At 53.1% G+C, this 20,316-nt stretch overlaps 1 protein-coding gene across 1 annotated transcript; it reads right to left on the reverse strand.

Annotated features, from left to right (window-relative positions):
* Positions 1–3,202: 3,202 nt before the first annotated feature.
* On the reverse strand, positions 3,203–12,742 carry DACT3 (dishevelled binding antagonist of beta catenin 3). Its single transcript, XM_072755416.1, has 4 exons — positions 12,398–12,742; positions 6,924–7,020; positions 6,621–6,773; positions 3,203–5,481 (listed from the first exon to the last, which is right to left on the reverse strand). Exons 1-4 carry the CDS (start codon positions 12,644–12,646, stop codon positions 4,085–4,087), a joined length of 1,896 nt encoding a protein of 631 aa, XP_072611517.1. The 5' UTR covers positions 12,647–12,742; the 3' UTR covers positions 3,203–4,084.
* Positions 12,743–20,316: the final 7,574 nt, after the last annotated feature.

Raw genomic sequence — 20,316 nt, forward strand, 5'->3', positions numbered from 1 at the left:
TTATTTATTTATTCAAGACAGACACAGAGAGAAAGAGAGACAGAGACACAGGCAGAGGGAGAAGCAGGCTCCATGCAGGGAGCCTGACGTAGGACTCGATCCCGGGTCTCCAGGATCACACCCTGGGCCGAAGTTGGCGCCAAACCGCTGGGCCATCGTTGCTGCCCCAACTGTTTTATTTTGTTTTGTTTTGTTTTATTTTTAAAAGTAGGCTCCAAAAAACCCCCCCCAAAAAAAAAATAGGCTCCATGTCCAACGTAGGACTTGAACTCCCCACCCTGAGATTGAGTCACATGCTTTACAGACTGAGCCAGCCAGGTGTCCTTATTTTTTAATGAGTAAAAAATTGCTACCTTATTTTTTAATGAGTAAGCACTAAAATCTTAAAAAAGAAGGAAGATCATCCTTTTGTAATTCAACTATTTTGGCTGAGTGGCCCAGTAGCCTTACACAAGTCCCTCCCCCTTTCTGAGTACAGTTGCCTCCCTTATGGAACGGAGATGGGGCAAATATTCCCAAAGGCCTGACAAGCAATCACTTTTCCTGGCAAATGTTCAAAACTGACTTCTATTGATTGGTACTCTACAGGAACTTTTTGTTTTGTTTTGTTTTGTTCCTTGCTATTTCCCCACTGCCTCCGTGGGCACTAGACATGCAGGTGAGCATAGCAGGTCTGCTCTCTGCTCTCTGAGTTCAAAGCTACAGAGAGGTGGACCCACCCGTGTAGACACAAAGGTCAAAGAAGCACAAATACCATTCTTCAGACTGTAGTGTCAGGAGGAGTTTGGGTCCTAGCCTTAGCTCCCTCCTCCTTGCTGTATGATCAGGGTTCTAATGGACCCTCCCCAAACTTCTACTTACCCATCCATGAAATCGGCATGATTACTGAACTTAGCCAATAGAAATATGGGCAAAGGGTGTGAACAGGCAATTCATAGAATTAAAAGTGGTTCAATAAACATACAAAAGTATGTGTTGCCTCAAGAAAACGGGGAGTGAAGGGCACCTGGGCGGCTCAGTGTTGAGTGTCTGCCTTTGGCTCAGGTCGGATCCTGGGATCCTGGGATCGAGTCCCACATAGGGCTCCACTCAAGGAGCCCACTTCTCCCTCTGCCTGTGTCTGCCTCTGTGTGTCTCTCATGAATAAATAAATAAAATCTAAAAAAAAAAAAAAAACAGAGGAGACATGCTAATTAAAACAACACAATTTTCCCCCATAAGATTGGCACAAATGTTTGGTAAACAGGTGGGAAAATGGGCATCGGAGGGGCGCCTGGGTGGTTCAGTCTGATTAAGCGTCTGCCTTCAACTCAGGTCCTGATCTCAGGGTCCTGGGATTAAGACCAAGTTGGGCTCCTTGTTCAGTTGGGAGCCTGCTTCTCCCTCTCCCTTTCCTGCTCCCCCTGATCATCCTTGTATTTATTTGACATCCTTGTCAAATAAATAAAATCTTCAAAAGAAAGAAAGAAATGCCCATTTTTTCTTTCTTTTTCTTTCTTTCTTTCTTTCTTCCTTCCTTCCTTCCTTCCTTCCTTCCTTCCTTCCTTCCTTCCTTCCTTCCTTCCTTCCTTCCTTTCTTTTCAGAGACTTCAGAAATTGCTGTTGGAAATGTCAATTGAGGGCCCTCTTAGTGGAAGGAAGTGTGGCAGTGTCAATTAAATGTTCTTAAATAGGGGCACCTGGGTGGCTCAGTCAATTAAGCATCTGCCTTCAGCTCAGGTCATGATCCCAGGGCCCTAGGATGGAGTCCCACATCAAGCTCCCTGCTTGGCAAAGAGCCTGCTTCTTCCCCTCCCTCTGTTGCTCTTCTTGCTTGTACTCTCTCTCTCTGTCAAATAAATAAACAAAATATTTTTAAAAAATAAAAGTTTTTAAATGAGCATACTCTAATGACCAAGCAATTCTATTTCTAGGAGTGGAGCCTCTGGAAATGCATACATATATACACAGAAGTATGTACAAGGACATTATTGCAGCAAAATCCTTAACAGCAAAAGAATTGGGAGAGCTGAGATTCTCACAGTGGATTCCTATGGAGCTATTGATAATACCGTGATGGGAGCACCTGGCTGGCTCTATTGGTAGAGTACATGACTCTTAATCTCAGAGTTATGAGTTTAGGCCCCATGATAGGGGCAGAGATTACTTAAAAATAAAATTTTAAAAAAGTGGCAGGAAAATATGTCATCTAAATTTAGATGAAATGGACAAATTCCTAGACAAATATAACTTAGTAAAAACTGACACAGGAAGAAATTGAAAAGCTAAATAGTGCTATAACCATCAAAGAACTCCATTTTTTTTTTCTTTTGAGAGAGAGAGATAGAACAGGAGTGGGGGTGGAGGGGAGGCAGAGGGAGAGAGAGAGAGAGAGAGAGAGAATCTTTTTTTTTAAATTTTTATTTATTTATGATAGTCACAGAGAGAGAGAGAGAGAGAGAGAGAGAGAGAGAGAGAGGCAGAGGGAGAAGCAGGCTCCATGCACCGGGAGCCCGACGTGGGATTCGATCCCAGGTCTCCAGGATCGCGCCCTGGGCCAAAGGCAGGCGCCAAACCGCTGCACCACCCAGGGATTCCCGAGAGAGAGAATCTTAAGCAGGCTCCATGCCCAGTGTGGAGCCCAACTCCGGGCTCAATCTCACAACACTGAGATCATGATCTGAGGTGAAATCAAGAGTCAGACAGTTAACCAACTGAGCCACCTAGGTGCCCCTAAAAAATCCAATTCTTGATCAAAATCCTTCCCATTAAGAAATCTCTGGACACAGATGACTTAATCCCACCAAAAACAGTGATAAACAATGTAAATATATAACTCAATTTATGTAAATATATATGGTAGAACTATACACATAAGTATTTAATGGTTAAATATTCATAGAGTTATTCAGATTCATATATGTAGGCAAACAGATAAACATAATCAACCTGATGATGAGGACTTTGAGAGAAGGAGTTTGGGGTTGTCCCTTCACCTATATTTTTATGAAACCATGTTTATACTCAAACACAACTGAATCAAAGGTCAGATTCGTTGTAGTAAAATAGCCGGTGGTAAGAAAATGAGGTTGAGACCCACCCTGAGATCCGCCGTCTGGTTTTGGACACTACTATATTCAAAGCAAACAGGAGTCACTCACTTAATGTTAGTCCAAAGGAAAACCACATCTCTCATTTTACCACAGAAGAAGAGCCCACCACATATGTAACACTGTGCATTTATTTACAAAGAGGTTAGAGAAACACACAGAGTCTGGCCCCCCTGTGCACTGGGGAGTCACCATCGTCATAATAAATACAGTAAGTTTAAAAAAGAAAAAAAATACTGGATTGGAACAGCTGAGGGTCTTCCTGGGCTCCCCCACTCCCTCTCAGCAGGGGAGAAAGGGGGGGCACCGAGATAGAAGCCATCTTCCTTCCCCCTCTCCTACCTCCTAATCCCCTACAATTGTCCAGGGATAGAGGTGAAAGAGTCTTTCTTTCCAGGTGTTACCACCTCCTACTTGACCCTCAAAACCCCAAAGTCAGTGCTCCTTCCTTTTCCAGGGCACTCTGCAGGCACCACCCGGGTCAGACACGGAGTCTCTGACCATGGTGCCAAGGGGATATCCCAAGAATCCAGGGACGTGGACGGGGGCACTTTGTGAATGGGGGGTTGGGGGAGGGACACCGCATCTGGGCATGGAGAGGAGGAATAAGAGGGTTCAGTGACAGAAGTGAACGGGAACAAACGGACTAAGCGTCTAAACTAAAACGGGGAAATTCAAACTGAATTGCCCCTTCTGCATACCATAGTACACCCATTGTACAGATGAGGAAAGTGAGGCCCAGACAAAGGGAACTTTCTTGCCCAAGGGCTGCAGAGCCAGCAGCTGACTGTGTCAAACAGGGCTCCTCCCCCATTCCTCCCTATGGTGGAGGGGGAGCCTTTTCAACCAAGACTGCAGTGGATGGGGGGCAGTGAGGAAGGGTCTTTGGAAGCAGAGAAGATGGTGGTCTTTGGAAGGGAGGTACGGAAGGGCCAGTGACTGGGAGCGTGGTGGTGCAGAGGCCATGAGGGGGGAGCCCAAGCGAACTCCCAAACTCACACCGTAGTCATGACCTTGAGAGAACCCGAACGGAAACGCAGTATCTTTTTCTTGAGTGCGTGAGAAGCCTTGATCTTCACGAAGACTTTGGCGGGGCCCGCGGGCGCCCCTCCACCTGCGCCACCCCCGGGCCCGGAGGCGGCGGTGGCCGCCACCAGCTGCTGCGGCCACACCAGGCCACCGCTGCCGTCCGAGTCGCTGGACGCGGAGCTGAAGGCCGGCGACTCCCCCTCGCTGGCGCTCGACTCGCTCTCCCCGTAGCCGCCGCCAACGCCGCCCGCGGGCCCCCGGCGTCCCAGGGGCCCCAGGCGCCCCGCGGAGCACTCGGAGTCGCTGCCCGCGCAGCCGTAGAGGAGGCGGCGCGGAGGGGCTGACGGCGACGGGCCGGGCCCCGGGCCGCGGGCCGCGGGGGCTCGGGGCCGGCCGCGGCGCCCGTCCGCCGCGTCGATCTCGGCCGTGGAGCGCCAGCGGCGGCAGGACCCCGCGGCCTGAGCCGCGAGCGTGGGCGCGGGGCCGCGGCGGGGCCTCGGCGGCCGGGGCTCTTCCCGTTCGGCCGTGGGGTACTTGGGGGGCCCCGGGGGCGCCGCGGCCGCGCGGCCCAGCAGGCTGGTCTCGGACTGAGAGCGCGCGGCCTTGCGCGCCCTGGGCGAGCCCCTGCGGCCGGAGGCCTCCGTCACGCGTCCGCGGCGGCCGGCGGCCCGGGGACGCTCCCGGGGCGGGGACTGCTCCACGCTGCGGCCGCGGGTCAGTGGCGGCGCTTTGCGGCGCGCCGCGCGCCCGGGGAGGCCGCGGGTGGCGGCCTGCGCGCCCGGGATGTACTGCGCCTTCACCAGGCGACCCTCGGCCGGGCTGTCGGGGGGCGACGGAGCGGCGGGCGGCGCGGCGGGCTCGGGCGCCGGCTCCGACTCCCACGGCGGGGCCCAGCCGCGGCCCAGGGCGGCCGGGCTGGCGGGGCGGCCCCCCGCGCGCTCCACCGGGGGCTCGGGCGCGGGCCGCGCGCCTCCGGGGGGCGGGGACACGTCGGGCGGCCTCTGGCGCACGCTGTTCTGGCGCCGCGGGCCCCCGTCCGCGCCCCCGGGACTGGTCCGGGGCTGGCCCGCCCCCCGGCGGCGGCGCCTGCGCAGGAGCGCCGAGATGTAGCCGTCCAGGGGCCGCCCCGCGCCCGACGGGTCCGGAGAGTCCGCCGGGGGCCGGGCGCAGGGCCGCGGGCTGCGCAGCGCCACGGCGTGCAGGGGGCTGGGCGTCAGGAAGGGCCCCGCGCGGGCCCGCCGCTCCGCGGAGGAGCAGGCCTCGGGGCCCGCGGAGCCCGCCGCCGTCGGGTAGGGCGCCGAGTACGATCGCGGCACGGCGGCCCGAGCGCTCACCGCCTCCGGAGCGCTGGGGCTGGCGTCTCCTGGGGAAGGAGGCAAAAAAAAAAAAAAGAAGAAGGAAGAGAGTGGAGGGACTCGAAGCCCTTGCTCCATGAGCCTAGGAGGGTCAAGTGGCCAACCCCCGTCCTCTTCTGCTGTCAACCAAACCTCTGCTCTCCCTCTCCCCCTTATACCAGGTTCATGACAGAATCTTCCCGAGGCCCTGAGTGGTCCGTCCTGTCTCTGCCGCTTGCCCTCCATCTCTAACCCCTCTTTTCCATAATTATGGGCCTTCAGTGCCACTGACCTCCTGGAAGCACCTGCCGGTCACGTTCCAGCCTCACGGGCCTTTGCACTTGCTGTGCCGGCTCCCTGAACACTCTTTCCCGAGGATATGTTTGGCCCCCTCCCTCACGTACTTTAGGGCACCACTCAGGTGTCACACTCTCAGTGACGCCCCTAGCCATGTCTCCTAAAATTGCATCTTCGTCCCCCGCTCAAAAGGGGACCCCCGGTTGCCTGGGAGGCTCAGCGGTTGAGCATCTGCCTTCGGCTCAGGTCGTGATCCTAGGGTCCTGGGATCGAGTCCTCCATCAGGCTCCCCGTGGGGAACCTGCTTCTCTCCCTTTGCCTGTGTCTGTATCTCTCATGAATAAATAAAATCTTTTTTTTAATGAGGGGTGCCCTCCCTAGCCCCCTTCCCTAACTTTCCTCTCATCCTACACTTCTATATCTTATTTATCTTGTAGATTATTTGTTTCTCCCACTGGGAAGTCAGGTTTATGAGGACAAAGGTGTTTTTTTTTTTTTTTCCTTTTCCACTGTGGTATCCCTCACAGTGCTAAGCTGGCACAGAGTGGGAACTCAGAAACTTACTTGCACACATGAACAACAGCAGTTTCTGCTTACCGAGGGGCTACCATGTGCCAAGTCCAATGGCAATAAGGGCTGAGGCTCCCTGAATATGCAAAACTTCCCTCTGAGGTAGGTGCTGTTATTAATCCCATTTTAACAGATGGAGAAACAGAGGCCCAGAAAGATGCAACATGCTCAAAATCACACAGAGAGGGAATGTCACAGCCAGAATTTGAATCCAGGTCAGCCTGACTCAGAAGCGTGTGCTCAGAACCATTCTCTTACTGTCCATTCCCTGGCTCTCGGGGCCCAACCCCACCCACCTTACCTAGGGACTTGGGCCTCTCGCTGGCATAGATGCCCCGGGGTTCAGAGGGACCCAGGCGTCCATAGGAGCCAGATCCAGAGAAGCCACTGTCCCCACAGAAGGTTGAGGGTGGTGAGTCTGGACCTCCTGTGGAGCTGGGGTCTTCATAGAAGCCTGGATTCCAAGGAGAGGAGGAGAGAGAATCAGGGGCCTGGGTGGGGAAGCCAGTGGTGTAGAAAGAGGCAGAGACGGGAGCCTAGGTAGGGGACAGTAGGAAGGGTGGGGGTGTCCCAGGCAGACCCTGCTCCCTCTGCACCAGCTCACCTGAGCTGCGCCCGCTCTCCTGTTCCAGGCCCCCAGACTCCAGGCTCAGGTCTCCAAGCTGCTGGCCCAGGTCCCAGATGAGCCCGGGCAAGGCCTCCTGAGGGCATGAGGAGAGCAGGATGGTCACAATGCCCCCCATCCTCTGCCGACTGGTCCCCCACATCTCCCCACCGATGGGCAGAGCTTCACTTTGACAAATGAGGCTCTGATTTCCAAAGTGTAAAAGGAACACTACCCGAGTCCCAGGACCCCCCCTCAAGATCTCTGTCCCTTCATCCCCTAAGAGGTCCTTCTGACTGTCTAACTCGAGCCCTTCGTGCTGCAGCAGCTACATCCTCCTTTCTTAGGCATGATAAGTTTCCGGAGGCCCCACCCCTTGCCCCCTCTCTGTCAGGTGTTCCTTCCATTTGTGCCCAGGGCCCCTTAACTCTGGTGAGCCTAAGTTCCGAAGGTCTTGCAGTAAGGGCAGTTTGCTGCTAAAAGTCGGTATCCAGGACCTAACAGATCCCTTAGCCATTGGCCTGCGTCCTCCCAGTCCTTGGCCTTCTCCTCTCCCTTATCATCAGCAAGTCCTTCTGCAAGTCTTCCTTGAGTCCTTCCTGCTGCAGACGGATCCTTTCCCTCACAAGGATATAGTAGGCTGACCACGACTCATATTAACTCTTTGCTCCTGCCCTCAGGAAGAAACCACTGCCCCCTCCCATGCCTATTGGAAAGTCCTTCTGCAAGTCTAGCCTGTCTTGGTACTACACCAACAAGCACCAGCAGGTTGTTTTGCCCCAGGAACCACATCTTCCTCTTGCCTTTGCTTCTTTCCCACCCCGAGGCCCCCAGCGTCTGCCCTCTGCATCCCCATGAGAAATTTCTGTTGAGTCTATCCTGGATCCTTCTTGCTGCAGGGAATGACCATTTCGTATCAAGTGAGAATAAATGAAGGTGAAAACCCTTTAAGGGGAGCAGCAGTGACTAGGGATGGGGGCGTGCGGCTAGGAGCTAGAATAACACCGTGGGGCCTCCCAGACCCTAGGATTTGGAAAACCCCGTTTTGGAAAACAGGGCCAGATCCAGGAAGAGTCTCACATGGGTCTGGGTGAGGCCAGAGGTGGCAGCAGCCACAGGCTGACGGTTGACCCTCAGACAAAAGCGGTTTGTCTGGACGGCGGGAGGGAGGAGGGAGGGAGGGAGGAGGGGCTGAGGGGCCAGGCGCCCAGCCCTGCCTATTTAGGGCAGAAAGACTGGCCGGCTCCCCCGCAGACGCCCCCCCTCCCCTGGCTTCCTACTCTGTGGCTGCTCTGCCCATGCTCACCCCTCCCCCCCAGAACAGAAGCCCCCATCTGGGCTTGTTTATGGGAGGAAAGTCAACAAATCATTCCACTTTGGGCTCCTGCCCTGAGTGCGCAGAGATGCTCAGGGTCGCGTCATCTTTGAGCAGAACCCAGGAAAGCAGGAGAAATGTGCAGTTTCGGGTGGCCAAAAAAATTCACAGACCGCCCATATGCCCCGTGTCAGGTCCCCCACTAATCGCCCCCTGGCCGGCCCACTCTGCTTTAGCCCCACTGGTCTCTGTGCTGTTCCCCAGAACACTGCCTGGCCTGCTCCTGGCCCAGTCTGGATGCGCCGCCCCTGCATTTCTTCCTGGCTCACTCCCTGGCTTCATTCAGATCTTTGCTTACCCGAGCCCTCCTCTGACCAGACTTTCCAAAATAGCTCCCCTGTCACTTGGCACCCGTTGACCTGCTTTGTCTCCGCCTCTGCCACACAGCGGTAATGACCTCCCAGCTCAAAACGATGCATCAGGTTGTCATTTGGTTATGGTCTGTCTCACTAAATGTCATCCCTGGAAGGCTGAGATTTTTGTCTGCTTTGTTCATTGAAGTTTCCTTCTCCCAACCCCACCCCACCCCACCCCCAGGGTGCATAGCACAGTGCCTGGCACAAGGCAGGTGCTAATGCAAAGTTTGATGAAAATGAATGTAGACGGCAGAATACTATACAGTTGTCAAAAAGGAAGGAGGCAATTTCTGTCATCACTAAGAGGGACGCCTGGGTGGCTCAGTGGTTGAGCATCTGCCTTTGGTTCAGGTCGTGATCCTGAGATCCTGGGATCGAGTCCCGCATCAGGTTCCTTGTAGGGAGCCTGCTTCTCCCTCTGCCTACGTCTCTCCCTCTCTGTGTGTCTCTCATGAATAAATAAATAAAAGTCTTTAAAAAAAAAAAAAAGAATCATCACTAAGATACAGCATTGAGCAGAAAAAGAAAAAAGTGCATAGTTCGAGCAGGAGTCAGAATTACCTGAAGGGCCTGGGGTCCACCTCCAGAGCTTCTGATTCCTGTCTGAAGCTCATGTTTTATAAATTCTCATGTGATGCTGCTTAGTCCAGCAGCCGCATTTGGAGAAACCACTGGCATTATCGCTGAGATCTCACCCAAGCAACTGGAATTTGCAAAAAGCAAAGCCAAACTCTACATTTCTTGGTATGTAAACTGCATTGGTAGAGGTAGATGCATTGGTAGAGGTCTGGAAGGATTTACACCAAGGTGACGGCAGCGGTGATCTCTGACGAGACCCCTGTCCCTGTGTGACCTTGAGCAGGTTACCCCAGCTCTCTGGGCCCTGGTTTCCTCATCTGTAACATGGCATCATTCAACTCTCTCTCTTACAGGGCATTGTGAGGATTCTATGATTTAAAACAGCAGCTCCTTTTAAGCTCTTAATAAATGCTAGGTTCTATCATTACATGAAAACTATGACTTTCTAACAAGGAAAATATAAAGTCATGTTTCGCTTGTGTAAATAAAAATAAATATAAAAGGATAGATGGGGGGGTGCCGGTGTCTCAGCGGTTAAGGGTCTCCCTTCAGCTCAAGGCCTGATCCTGGAGTCCCGGGATCGATTCTCACATCAGGCTTCCTGCATGGAGCCTGCTTCTCCCTCTGCCTGTGTCTCTGCCTCTCTCTCTGTGTGTCTCTCATGAATAAATAAATAAATAAAATATTTTAAAAAGGGGAGGGGATAGATTGTGGGGGGTAAGTTCTGCAGGTCTAATTTCAGTTCTTGTTCTGTAAGGGAAGAGCAAGGGTGAAGGGAACAGACAGAAGAGGCCTCCTCTTCCCCCATGCCTGGACCATCCAACACGGCCCCAGTCTACACACTCCCATTGTGTGTAAGTTTGACCCCGTCCCTTCCAGGTGCAAAGCAATGACTCTTCAAAAGACCAGAAGGACCTTGGCCTGAATCTGGCTCCCTGTGTACCCACAATGCTCCTCATCCCTTTCTTTTCTTTCCTTTCCTTTTCTTTTTTTCTTTTCTTTTCTCTCTTTCTCTTTCTTTCTTTCGCAAGCCCTTCTGCTGGTGGCCACCCAGTTCAGGCAGGTTTAACATCCATGTGGTCAGGACCCCTGAAGACCCCTTTGCCCAAACTTTTCCAGACCTCTCTTCCTCCCCTGCTCACATGCCCCTAGTCTGTGTCCAATTCCCTTTATCTCTATTAGGAAGTCCTTCTGCCAGTCTAACTGAAGTCCTTCTTGCTGGAATGGGACTCTTTTCCTTGGTGAGAGAGAAAAGAACTCCTACCCCTAACCAGGATTCTTACCTCATTTCTCTGAGATATCCCTGGTCTTTCCCTGCCTCCCCACCATTCCTATTAGAAACTAATCAAGTCCGGCTTCAATCTTTCTTGCTTCAAAGGGAGTGTATTCCTGGGCAGGGTCTTTGGGGTGGGAGGGGTAAGCACCGTAAGACAGAGGCTCAGGGATCCAAGGAGGTGCCCGCACCCTCTTCAGAAGGACCCAGGAACCCCCCAACAGCAGTGGAGTTTATATTTAGCGCTTCTCTATTCCTCCTTCGGTATCGCTGTCTCCCTCCCGCTGCCTGCCACCGCCTCCTCCCTGACGCTGGGACGGAGCTTTGCCTGGAGAGTGTGGGGGGAAGAGGCCTCTCCACTACCATCTCCTGGGGGGGTGGGGTAGACAGAGGGGCAGATATGGGGGGGGGAGACTCAGCAGCAGGGATGAGGAAGCTGAAGGGCAGAGAGGGGAAACTGAGGCAGACAGAGGGAGAGCCTGAGGAACAGAAGGAAGGACACAGCTCGCCCATCCCCATGCTCTCTCCCTCTCCTCGTGCGTAGGGTGGGAGGTGCCTTCCCAAGCCCAGCCAGCCTGGGGTGGGGTGGGGTGGGGTGGGGGAGCTGGTGAAGGCCCCCACATCGCGTCTCTAACTTTGGGAGGGGGTGGGGCCTCCCACAGCTGTTTCTGTTTCCCGAGAAGAATGTGCAGGGTCCCACTCCCGGTCGGGGGAGGGGCTGTGCGTGCAGCCCCGGAGTCTGGCGGCAGCCCCCCCTCCCCATTCCCCATGTGGGGAGGGGGCAGTGGAGGTCAGCAGCAGGGAGAGCCCCCTCCCCCGCCGCCCGGGGTCAGGTTTCCCCAAACGGGAAGCTCTGACCACACACAGGCTTGGGGATGGGATCTGCAAGGGGAGCCAGGGTCTGGGGCCTGGCAGGCTGGGGGGGAGGGGAAGAGAGAGACAGGGACAGGGACGTGGGGCGGGAAGAGGGAGAGAGATGCCGAAATGCCAAAGGAGGCCAGGGAGACCGAGATGGAGAGACAGAGAGAGAGATTAAGAAAGAAACAGGCACTGAAAGTCACAGAGATGTGGCAGTAGGGAGAGAGAGAGTGAGAGAAATCCAGGAAGAGCCGGGGAGAAGCAGAGAATGACAGAGGAGAGAGGGGTGGTGCTCTTGAAGTCGTTCTGGAGACCTCTGCCTCCTTCTCTACCATTAGAGCACTCGGGGAGTTGAGAAGCCAGCCCCCCACGCCGCCTCGACCTGCCTCATCTTGGGTTAACCGAGGCCGGGACCCGCTAGGGAAGGAGGGAAAGTGTCACCGGGGAGTAAAGATCACCGCGGGGTCCTCAAGGACTGCAGGCTTCCTCTCAGCAGGGATCCCTCCCTCCGGAGGCCCGAGGATCCCCTCCCCCCACCCCGCCCCCTCCAGAGATCTCCAAGCACACCGGGACTTAGGGAAGATGGAGCCCTGCTGGCGGGGCCGGAGGGGGGCATGTTTGGATCCCGGCTGTGTGACCTTGGGTGAGTCGCTTGCCATCTCTGAGCCTCAGCTTCTTTCTCTGTAAAATGGGGACTATCACCCCCCCTTTCCTCCAGGCTGCAAGAAGACAACGCATGCCGAATCCTCGGCCCAGGCTTGACACACACTTAGCACCCAGAAGAATTTTCTTTGGGGAAGGGGCCTGTGCATTTCACGAGGCTCCGGCGGAGGCGATGCAGTCCCCCTTCCCCAGTTTGGGGGCGAGGAGGCCAGATCCCGCCCGCCCGCCGCCCGTACTCCTGGGTCTCCAGCCCCACCCCCTGTCCTCTCCCCCTCCCCCACCGGAACGGGTGTCTGAGCATCCGACCGAGACAGACAGACAGATAGACACAGACGGGGGCGGAGGGATGGACGGACAGGCAGCCCCTCACCAGCTGCTCCTCCAGGGCCGCTGCGGCCCGGCGCGCCGCCGCCGCATCTTCGTCCTCCTCGGCGTCCTCCTCGTCCTCGGCCTCGGCGCCCCCCATTCCGGGCTGGGCCAGCCGCAGCGCCTGCTGCACGCGGTACTCCTGCCTCTCCCGGAGCCAGTGCAACTCGCAGAGCCCGGCCAGGCTGCCCTCCAGCCAGCCCCGCAGCCGGCCCCGCTCGGGGCTCACCGGGAACGAGAAGGCCCGGATCATGGCTGCGGCCCCCCACCCCAGCCCGGCCGGGCCCCACGGCCACCCCTCTCCGGGTCCCACCTCCCCGCCCCAACAGCCCGCCTGCCCGCCCGCTGGCCCGGCTGTCACCGTCTCATCTGCATAGGCGCCCGCCCATTGGGCCGCCCACCCGCGCCTTATCTGCATGGCCACGCCCCCGGCGACAGAGCAACCGTCGCCTATTGGCTGCTACCCTCCCTGACGAAGATGCCCGGCGGTGCACCCGCGCCCCCCAGTGCGACGCATGCTCGCAGCTTCCTACTCGCTCGGCTTCGGGGCGGCCTCGCCACGCCCCACCGCTTGCCTGCCTTTGGGGCCTAGTCACGCCCCCTCTCGCGTCACAATGAAACAAGTCCGCCCTTGCTCCAAAGTCATTGGTTCGCGCCCCGCCGGTCCCGCGGCTGGTTCCGCCCCCTTGCGGGCGAGCTCCGGCTACCATTGGACTGTCCGGCGAAAGGGGAAGGGGTGATCTATAAATAGAGAATGGGTCCACGTGACAGTTTGGCAGCCTTTCCTCTCCCCCCACCCCTAGCGACGCTAAGCCGCTGAGGCTGAGCAGGGGGCGGAACGGGTTATTGAGTCGAGCCCTGATTTTGCCTCCTCTTCCACGAAGCCTTCCCAGACACTCCGCTGTAAAACTAGAGGCCAGCTGAGACCGACATCCTCCCCTAAAAAAATGCTTCTAAACGGGACCGGCTTCACCGGCATGTGACCAGCTTAGGAGGGCCCGGCGCCTGGTTTAATATTCTTCTGTCACCGTCTTGAAATTCTTATTTTTTTGAACAAGGGGCCTCGCATATTCATTTTGCACCAGGCTTCACAAATTCTGCAGCCAGTCTTGCTTCTAAGAGTCGGAGATCGGTTATATCCCAAATTCTGGAATTATGAGACCTTCCTGGGTTGAAGATTCTCCGATTCGACCAAAACAGAATCTAAGCGTCTTTTGTCTCCCAGATCGTGTGGGGCATAGCGTCCATCATTCGACGATTCCAGGAGCCTTTGTTCGACGTTCTAAGAGGCTTTGTTCTCCACGTTCTAAGATGCTCTGTTCTCAACGTTCTGTGGTCCTAAGAGTCTGAGCCTGACTTTGGTTTCCAAGGTTCCCTTCTGGCTCCCCTGGCTCCGCAAGCCGGGCTGGCGCCCCCTCAGGTGGCCAGCCGGTGTCACTACGCCGAGTGTGTGTCCCTACAACCTTCAAGATCTAGCTCCGACATTCATACCCATTTCTCAGACAGACCTTGACTCCCTACAAGCCAGGGCTCACAGAAGATCGTGAGAGAACTTCCTTCTTTTATGACCTCCTCTTTAATGGCACCAGAGACATTCTGGTGGTAAGCTGGAGAAACAGGGATAGCCCTTGAGAACAAACACTGGACCAGACTACCTGGGGGTGGGGGGCTGGGGGGTGAGCCCCAGCTCTGCCACTTTCTAGCTGTGTGACCTTGGAAAACTTGCTTAACCTCTGTGCCTCAATTTCCTTATCTGTATGATGGGAGTCAATGCTGTCTACCTTCTGCAGTCATTCTTAGGACTGAGATATTGTCCAGCGCCTTCCGTGTATAAAGAGCCACAGAAGGGTCTGATAAATAAGTACAAAATAATCCTAAGCCCCCTCTTGTTTAAGACAGACCAGTGGCTCAGTGGTTGAGCGTCTGCCCTCAGCTCAGGGCGTGATCCTGGGGTCCCGGGATTGAGTCTCACATCAGGCTCTTCACAGGGAGCCTGCTTCTCCCTCTGCCTCTCTATGTCTCTAGTGAATAAATAAAATCTTAAAAAAAAAAAAAAGACACACCTAGACTGTCCTTAAATAGCCTTAATTTTCCAACAGTGGGTAGATGATCGGGATTTATGATAGGTGGATTTGGGGAGCTTGCTCTCAAACGAGATTTTCTCAGTAGTTAGTGTCTGGGATGACGTCAGGGTTGGTTTTTCATCTCTGTTCTTTGTGCAAAGCCAGTTGAACCATTTCTTGCGTGGAATGTTGGATCTGGAACGGACTTAGGTTCTGATCACTGGACATTCGAAGACGAGTATTCCTAGGAAGATAAATTAAAAGATAATTATTAATGGTTGAATAAGGGAGTAAAACCAAGATTTGAGACCCAAGGGCAGCCAGTTGAGAGGGTTCCCAGAAGGAGGTACAGAGAGATCCTTGGTTGATGGAGTAAGAACAGCAGTCACAGTTCTGCAGATTTCCTGGGTGGCCTCTTGTTCTTACCGATGACAATGACGTATGAGGGGTCCCTGGAAATGAACGTGCAGCAGTAGCTTCCAACCTTAACACACAAGTCCTCCCCTTGGAAGTCGCTAACCAGGGTATAAAAGTTGCCTAAACATTGGGCACCCGCATCGCTCAGTGGTTGATCATCTGCCTTCAACTCAGGTCATGATCCCCGGGGCCTTGGGATCGAGTCCCGCATCCGGCTCCTTGCAGGGAGGCTGCTTCTCCCTCTGCCTGTGTCTTTGCCTCTCTCTCTGTGTCTCTCATGAGTAAATAAATAAAATCTTTTTTAAAAAGTTGTTCAAACATGGTTGGAAGCCATATGAAATCCTCAGAGCTTACTGCTAAGCATTTGGCTTCCTGTTCCAAGCCTCCTTTGGATACTAATGAAGGAGGAGGTCACAGTCATCCTGGATCTTGCGTCTGCACGGCGACTTTCAGCCTTTACAGAATGTGGCAGATGTCTTATATTTGTGGGGGATTTGGTGGAGGTTTGGAAGAAGATAGAGTGAAGTTTAGACATCCATAGAATGAAGGGGAATCAAAACTCTGATAAAGGACTTACAGGATTGGCAAGATACCAGAAGCCAGTCCAGCCTCTGACAGGTGGATACTAGTCTGCAAAATCTTTACGCATAAAATACACATCACTGGGCAGCCCAGGTGGCTCAGCGGTTTAGAGCCACCTTCAGCCCAGGGCGTGATCCTGGAGTCCCTGGATGGAGTCCCGGGATCGAGTCCTGCATCGGGCTCCCTGCATGGAGCCTGCTTCTCCCTCTGCCTCTCTCTCTCTATTTGTCTCTCATGAATAAATAAATAAATTCTTAAAAAAAATACACGTCACTGGGGGCAATCCCAAGACTCATGTGAATAATTGCCTTATTTATTTGAGGGGTCAGAAAATAAACATTGTGGGTTTTTTTTTTCTTCTTGTTGTTGTTTTTAAAAATATTGATTAAAGTAGAAAACCAACGAGAAGATGCAGGGACAGGACTGGGACCATAAAATGAGTCATCAGAAGGGTGATACAATTGATACCAAGAGAAATTGTGAGCGGCACCAGTTGACTTGAGATCAGCAATATTTTGATAGCTGGAAAATCTGGGTGAGTTCAGTGAGGAGGTGGTTCTTGCCATTAGGGTTGTTACTGTGTCATCTACCACGTGAAAGGTTCAGTGATTCTAGAGACTGAGTCCCCTGAAGGGGCTGTTGGGGAAGTTGGGGAAGCAGCGCAGAAATCCTGACTCACAGATGTCAGGGAGAGGGCAAGTTTTGCTGTGACAGGCGTTGAGGGGCTCCTGGGCAGCAGCTCATTCAGTTAAGCATCTGTCTTCGGCTCAGATCATGATCCCAAGATCCTGGGATGGAGTCCTGGATTGAGCTTCCTGCTCAGTGGAGAGCCTACTTCTCCCTCTCCCTCTGCTGCTCCCCCTGCTTGTGCTTTTTCTCTCTCAGTCAAATAAATAAATTTTTTTGAAAATCAAGCGGTGAGGGGGATCCCTGGGTGGCGCAGTGGTTTGGCACCTGCCTTTGGCCCAGGGCGCGATCCTGGAGACCCGGGATCGGGTCCCACGTCGGGCTCCCGGTGCATGGAGCCTGCTTCTCCCTCTGCCTGTGTCTCTGCCTCTCTCTCTCTCTCTGTGACTATCATAAATAAATAAAATAAATAAATAAATAAAGATTGAAAATCAAGCGGTGAGTTGGGAGGGGGTCTTTGAGGGGTATGTGGGATAATGCTCAATCCATTCGTAACCATCCTATTTCCAAATCAGATCACATGCTAAGGTATTGGGCAATAAGACTTCAACATATCTTTTGGGGGCGTGGGGGGACATAATTCAACCCCTAACAGGCCTAGAAATCACTGGAATTGCATTTTAGTCTTGGGGAAAGATGATATTAACAATGAGATATTAAAAAAACAACAACAATGAGATAAATTCATTCTGTGGATGGGGCACCTGGGTGGCTCATGGTTGAGCATCTGCCTTTGGCTCAGGTCATGATCTTAGGGCCCTGGGATTGAGTCCTGCTTCTCCCTCTGCCTGTGTCTCTGCCTCTCTTTCTGTGTCTCTCATAAATAAATAAAATCTTTAAAAAATTCATTTTGTGGATAAGGATAGCCTTCGAGGGTGATGTCATGTTCTAGATGGTGTACCTGTGACTCACATGGCTGGAATCTGTCCCTAGACACCTTGTGTCTCTGTGAGCAAGGGCCTGGGGTAGGTATTGTCAGTGAGTGAGCTGAGTGAGGGATCATCCACATGAGGGATTCCAGGGGTATTGCAAGGGAAAACCACATCGGGCAAATCAGCCTTCAGAGTCCCCGAAAAGTAAGGAGGGGCTTTAGTGAACTCTTGAGGCCCACCCATCCCCAGGTATTGTTGACTTTCCCAGGTGAAAAGAAAAAGATTGTGAATCAGGCACAGAGGGACATGAAAGAATGTGTAGAGGAGGTGATAATACAGTAAAATGGGAGAGAGTTTGCTGGGCTTGTTTGTGGCGGGGGGGCTGGGGAGTGAGGAAGGGTAGTGGGCTGAGATGGACAGGAGCACTCCAGGACTGTGAGACATAAACATGAAATCATAACGTTCCGGATGGAAGGAAAATCCCTTCCCGAAAGATTTCTTAGAATCGTTTGGGAATAAACCGTCCTGGGTAGTCAGGGGGCCTAATGAGTCACAGAGTGACTTAGACAAACATAAACACATGGTGGACTGTGGGATTCATCGTAATCATTGACTGTGTACGGAGGGAGGGGGAGAGGGGAGCGGGGAGATATTTAAGAGGAGGGCGTGGCCCCTGTGTCCCAAACCGGGTAGGATACCCACTAATGGCGATAGTCATTTCCCCTGTGTCTTGAGGGGTTATTTATAGACACAGAGGAGAAAGCCTGCCAGGAGAGAATCCCTGGGGAGACGAAATTTTACCCCTCAACTTTAGTGTCCCATTTTCTTTACAGTCCCTGCAAGTTTGGGGTTGGTGGTATCCGATGGCTCTGATAGGATGGGGTTTCTCATCTCTGATTGTTTAAGTTGTGGGGCCTTACATGACATCATGTGGCTTTGATTTGACCTGCCGTGGCCTCCTCATGATGTTACACGGCCTCATGGAATTCTGTGATCAAGGCATTTTCCCAGCTAACATTATGGGTTTTTAATTTTTTAATTTCTATTTTTTAAAGATTCATGAGAGAGAGAGAGAGAGAGAGAGAGAGAGAGCAGGAGCACGAGCAGGGATGGGGTGGGGAGGGAAGAGGGAGAGGGAGAAGCAGACTCCAGGATCATGACGTGAGCCGAAGGCAGGTGCTCAATTGACTGAGCCACCCAGGCGTCCCACATTGTGAGTTTTTAAAAAAGTTTTTATTTATTTATTCATTTAAGTCATCTCTGTACCCAATGTGGGGCTTGAACTCACAACCCACAGATCAAGAGCCACTCGCTTTTCTGACAGAGACAGCCAGGTGCCCCTAACATTATATTTATGATCATATTTCTAATTTCAGGTCTCAGGGTGTTAACAAAACTGGTGGCTAAGATAGGAGCAATGTGGGGGCACCTGGGTGGTTCAGTTAAGTGCCTTCGGCTCAGGCCATGATCTCAGGGTCCTGAGATCCAGCCCCACACCTCCGGCTCCCTGCTGAGAGGGGAGTCTGCTTCTCCCTCTGCCTCTGCCCCTCCCCCTACTTGTGCACTCTCCCTCTCTCTCAAATAAATAAATAAATAAATAAATAAATTAGGGGGAAAAAAAAAAAACAGAAGCAGTAAGATTATTCAGGATCAGGCCTGAGTACATTTCATACATTTGCTACCATGGCTCTATCACGAGATGTAGTTGTCTTTCTTGGATCTTAGACCAATCAGTTTTAGAGGGAGAGCCATTCAGGATGAAGTCCAAGAGACTCCAGTATTTCCCAGTTATTATTAGCTCGAATTATGCCTCAAAGGCATTCTTGTTCATTTGGAGATCCTCACTGACTGAGGTTCATCTGGCCTTCTTCAAATCGGAGCTGTAGCTCTGAAACTAGCCAGCAGATGGACTAGACGACATACACCAGGAAGCCTCAGAGAGTAAGCTCTCAGTATTAGCTTGTTCTTCCAGGGTCGGGAAAGTCTTTATGGCACGAAAATCTGAATGTTTAGAGATAACTTGTTTAGGTGCCTGTTTCAATCGTTTGCCCTCAGCTGTAGAGTCAAAAGTCTGGGTGAGGGATGCCTGTGTGGCTCAGTGGTTGAGTGTCTGCCTTTGGCTCAGGGCATCCCTGTGTCCTGGGATCAAGTCCTGTTTCGGGCTCCCCCCAGGGAGCCTGCTTCTCCCTCTGCCCATGTTTCTGCCTCTCTCATGAATAAATTAATAAAATATATATATTTTAAAAGTCTGGGTGACAATGAGGAGCTGGGGGACCAGAGGGCGGGGGTTAAAGGTGCAGTTATGTTCCCTCTGCCTACAACCTCCGGGCTAAGATGAAGCTTGAGAAGTCATCTCAGAAGACTGGTCTTCTGGACCCTCAGGCTCGCTCAAGGCTGCCCCACCCTCCTGGACTCCCCCAGCCCGGCCCTGCCCACTCTGGTCATTACTATCCCCAGACAGGTCTGTCTCTCCACTGGATGGTGAACCCCCTGAGGGTAGGAACTGGGATGCCTCAGTCACCACTGTGTCCCCAGCATCACCCAGCACCAGTGTATGAACAAATTCAGTGTGTCGAGAAGTCATTGCATCAATTTAAAAGAAAATACTAAATATTGTGGATCAGGGATCCCTGGGTGGCGCAGCGGTTTGGCGCCTGCCTTTGGCCCAGGGCGCGATCCTGGGGACCCGGGATCGAATCCCACGTCGGGCTCCCGGTGCATGGAGCCTGCTTCTCCCTCTGCCTGTGTCTCTGCCTCTCTCTCTCTCTCTCTGTGTGTGTGTGTGACTATCATAAATAAATAAATAAATAAATAAATAAATAAATAAATAAATAAATATTGTGGATCAATTTCTACTATGGACCAGACCTGTGCTAATTGCATTGTAGTTATTAGTAGTTATGATTAGCAGTAACACCACTGACCAAAGAAGTGCCTCAAACAAGCCATGGGATGCCTTGGCTCTAAACCCTCTATCTCTCTAGCCACGTTCCTCCATCCATCCTCCCCTTCTGGCATATTCCCTCCAACTAGAACTCTTCGTATTTTTTCTTCCCTGCCCTCCTTATGCTACCCTCTGTACCTTCCCCCTTGTAGTCTTCCATCCTGGCAGTCCTCCCTCCAGATTGCCTAACCCAGTTAGTCCTTCCAAAACTCCTCCACCTTCAGTCCCCTCTCCTCCACCCTCAACCTCCCCTCCCTCCAGCCTCCTTTTCAGACAGTCCTCTTTCCAGGTGAACTCCATCTCGGTTAGCAACAGATTCATGATAGAGTGCGGTGTGGCCAGAGACCGAAGCCATGGG

Source organism: Vulpes vulpes, chromosome 1 (genome assembly GCF_048418805.1).
Source record: "Vulpes vulpes isolate BD-2025 chromosome 1, VulVul3, whole genome shotgun sequence".
Lineage (NCBI taxonomy): Eukaryota > Metazoa > Chordata > Mammalia > Carnivora > Canidae > Vulpes > Vulpes vulpes.

Excerpts from the sequence above, each read along its gene's own strand:
- DACT3 (XM_072755416.1), bottom strand. The coding sequence starts at position 12,646 with ATGATCCGGGCCTTCTCGTTCCCGGTGAGCCCCGAGCGGGGCCGGCTG. Across the intron at positions 6,774-6,923 it reads GGAGAGCGGGCGCAGCTCAG|GCTTCTATGAAGACCCCAGC; the intron begins GTGAGCTGGTGC and ends CTTGGAATCCAG. Across the intron at positions 5,482-6,620 it reads CGAGAGGCCCAAGTCCCTAG|GAGACGCCAGCCCCAGCGCT; the intron begins GTAAGGTGGGTG and ends CTCCTTCCCCAG.